Source organism: Populus trichocarpa, chromosome 4 (genome assembly GCF_000002775.5).
Source record: "Populus trichocarpa isolate Nisqually-1 chromosome 4, P.trichocarpa_v4.1, whole genome shotgun sequence".
In the NCBI taxonomy this organism is placed as follows: Eukaryota; Viridiplantae; Streptophyta; class Magnoliopsida; order Malpighiales; family Salicaceae; genus Populus; species Populus trichocarpa.
This window is the reverse complement of record NC_037288.2, coordinates 7870243-7872210: the sequence shown is the minus strand read 5'-3', so window position 1 is coordinate 7872210 and position 1968 is coordinate 7870243. Positions and strand designations below refer to the sequence as shown.

General features: G+C 31.0%; 1 protein-coding gene across 1 annotated transcript; it reads left to right on the top strand.

Moving 5' to 3' along the window:
• Positions 1 to 1060: 1060 nt before the first annotated feature.
• Positions 1061 to 1669, top strand: LOC7487364 (uncharacterized). The gene has a single exon (XM_002305151.4). It carries the CDS (start codon positions 1122 to 1124, stop codon positions 1563 to 1565), a length of 444 nt encoding a protein of 147 aa, XP_002305187.2. The 5' UTR covers positions 1061 to 1121; the 3' UTR covers positions 1566 to 1669.
• The last annotated feature ends 299 nt before the right edge of the window (positions 1670 to 1968 follow it).

Sequence of the window (1968 nt, the reverse complement as noted above, 5' to 3'; positions counted from 1 at the left end):
GATGATATATTTAGTTAAACATCCCCAAAGGACTCAAGCTTAATGGATATCTTTTCTTTTACTTTGTTCTTCATTTACGACAACCTTATTTTAAAAAATAACTCGCATTTGCTCACCTCACAATAAGGCTTCACCTTGATTTTAATAATGTCTATATATATATATATATAGATCTCAATACGTAGAAAGCGGTGCTCAGATTTAGTTTGATATAATAACAAAATGCTTTTTTCATATTCTTAAATTTAAACTTTATCATTCTGATTTATAAATGGATCAGCTAAACATTTAATGTTATATTTAACTCAACAACTTACCTTCTCTAAAATTTAGATGTAGACATTGTAAAAAAAATCATTTGGCACGGCTGAGTTTGCCAACAGGTGAGATTAAGCTTTTTCCATGAAGATTGCAGTTGCGGGTAACGATTATTTTTTTAAATATTTTTTATTCAGAAATATATTAAAATAATATTTTTTTATTTTTAAAAATTATTTTTAATATCAATACATTAATTTAATCTAAAAACACTAAAAAATATTAACTTTAAAAAAATAAAAAAATTAACTTTTTTAAAAATATTTTTAAAACACAAAAACAAACTCAATTATCCCCGCAGCCATGGTAATGATTATTTGTTAAAATATTTTTTATTTAGAAATGCATTATTTAATTTAAAAACACTAAAAAAATTAAAACATTAAAAAATTAAAAATATGAACTTTTTAAAAAATATTTTTAAAACAAAAAAACAAACTCAATTATTCCCGCAGCTGCGATGATGGATAACGAACATGGCACCTTGGCCCCATCTAGGTATAAAATAATTATAGTAAACAAAACAGAAGCACCGACCCTTAGCAGCAAGGCTGCTTCCCAAGGCATGGAAGACCAATCAGGAACTGACAGATATCACTTTAGATTTAAGGAACTAATATTTAAATCACTACACCAAATATTCAACTGGACACGTGCCAGACTTACAACAAAGCTCCAGCCTTGTCTAATTAGATCTTGACATCTTATCATCCATCCATCCATCTATAAATACAGAACCAAAAACCTTGCACTTCTCCATCGCATTTTCTCATCTACTTTGATCAATCAAAAGCTTTTTAGCAATGGAGTCAGCTCCTCTTTGCTCCTCATTACTTCCTTCTTTCCCACAAAAACGCAGATATGGGCGTGGTAAGAGGTCAAGCGGCACGGTTGTTCTCGCTTCTCGGAGAGAGAACTCCCAAGAGTGGCTGAGATATGGAGAGTTGCTCGTAGATGAAAGCATGCTTGTGCTGAGGAAACGCATTCATGAAATGAAAATGGTGGAGAGAAATTATGAGCCTCCAGAAGAGTGGATGGAGTGGGAGAAGCAGTGCTATACATCCTACGACGAGTTTATATGTAAGTTTGTAGGGTTTTTGCAATTGCATTTGATGAATACAAGGCCTAGTTTGGCCCTAGGAATGCTTTTGCTGATTACAATGAGTGTCCCGGCATCAATGGTCATGATTGCCCAACAATTGATGGAGGCAACATGTGGAGTCTTCTCAACCGTTCATGGAGGTTGATGCGGTGTTTAATATTCTTTCGTTTCTTAGAGTAGGTCCATGGAATATATTTATGTAAATGGAAATGAAAAAAAAAAACGTATACATTTTATTTTATTGTGCAATTAGTTTAGTTTTATTTTTCATTTCTTGGTTGGAAGAGTATCAAATTGATTGGTATAATTGCCTTGATTTTGATTTCGCTATTTAATCTACGGTTATTAAACAAAATGGACCCATATATTTAATAAATATATTGAGCAATTATTAGTATCTCTTCTATTGAATTGATTAGGAAAATGATAAAAAAAAAAAACCCTGAAATAAGCTGAAAAGATTTTTCACTTGATATTTCATCCAATCCAAGATTTTTATCATAATTAACTTAATCCATGATGTGCAGTTTTCTTTCATTTTAATATCA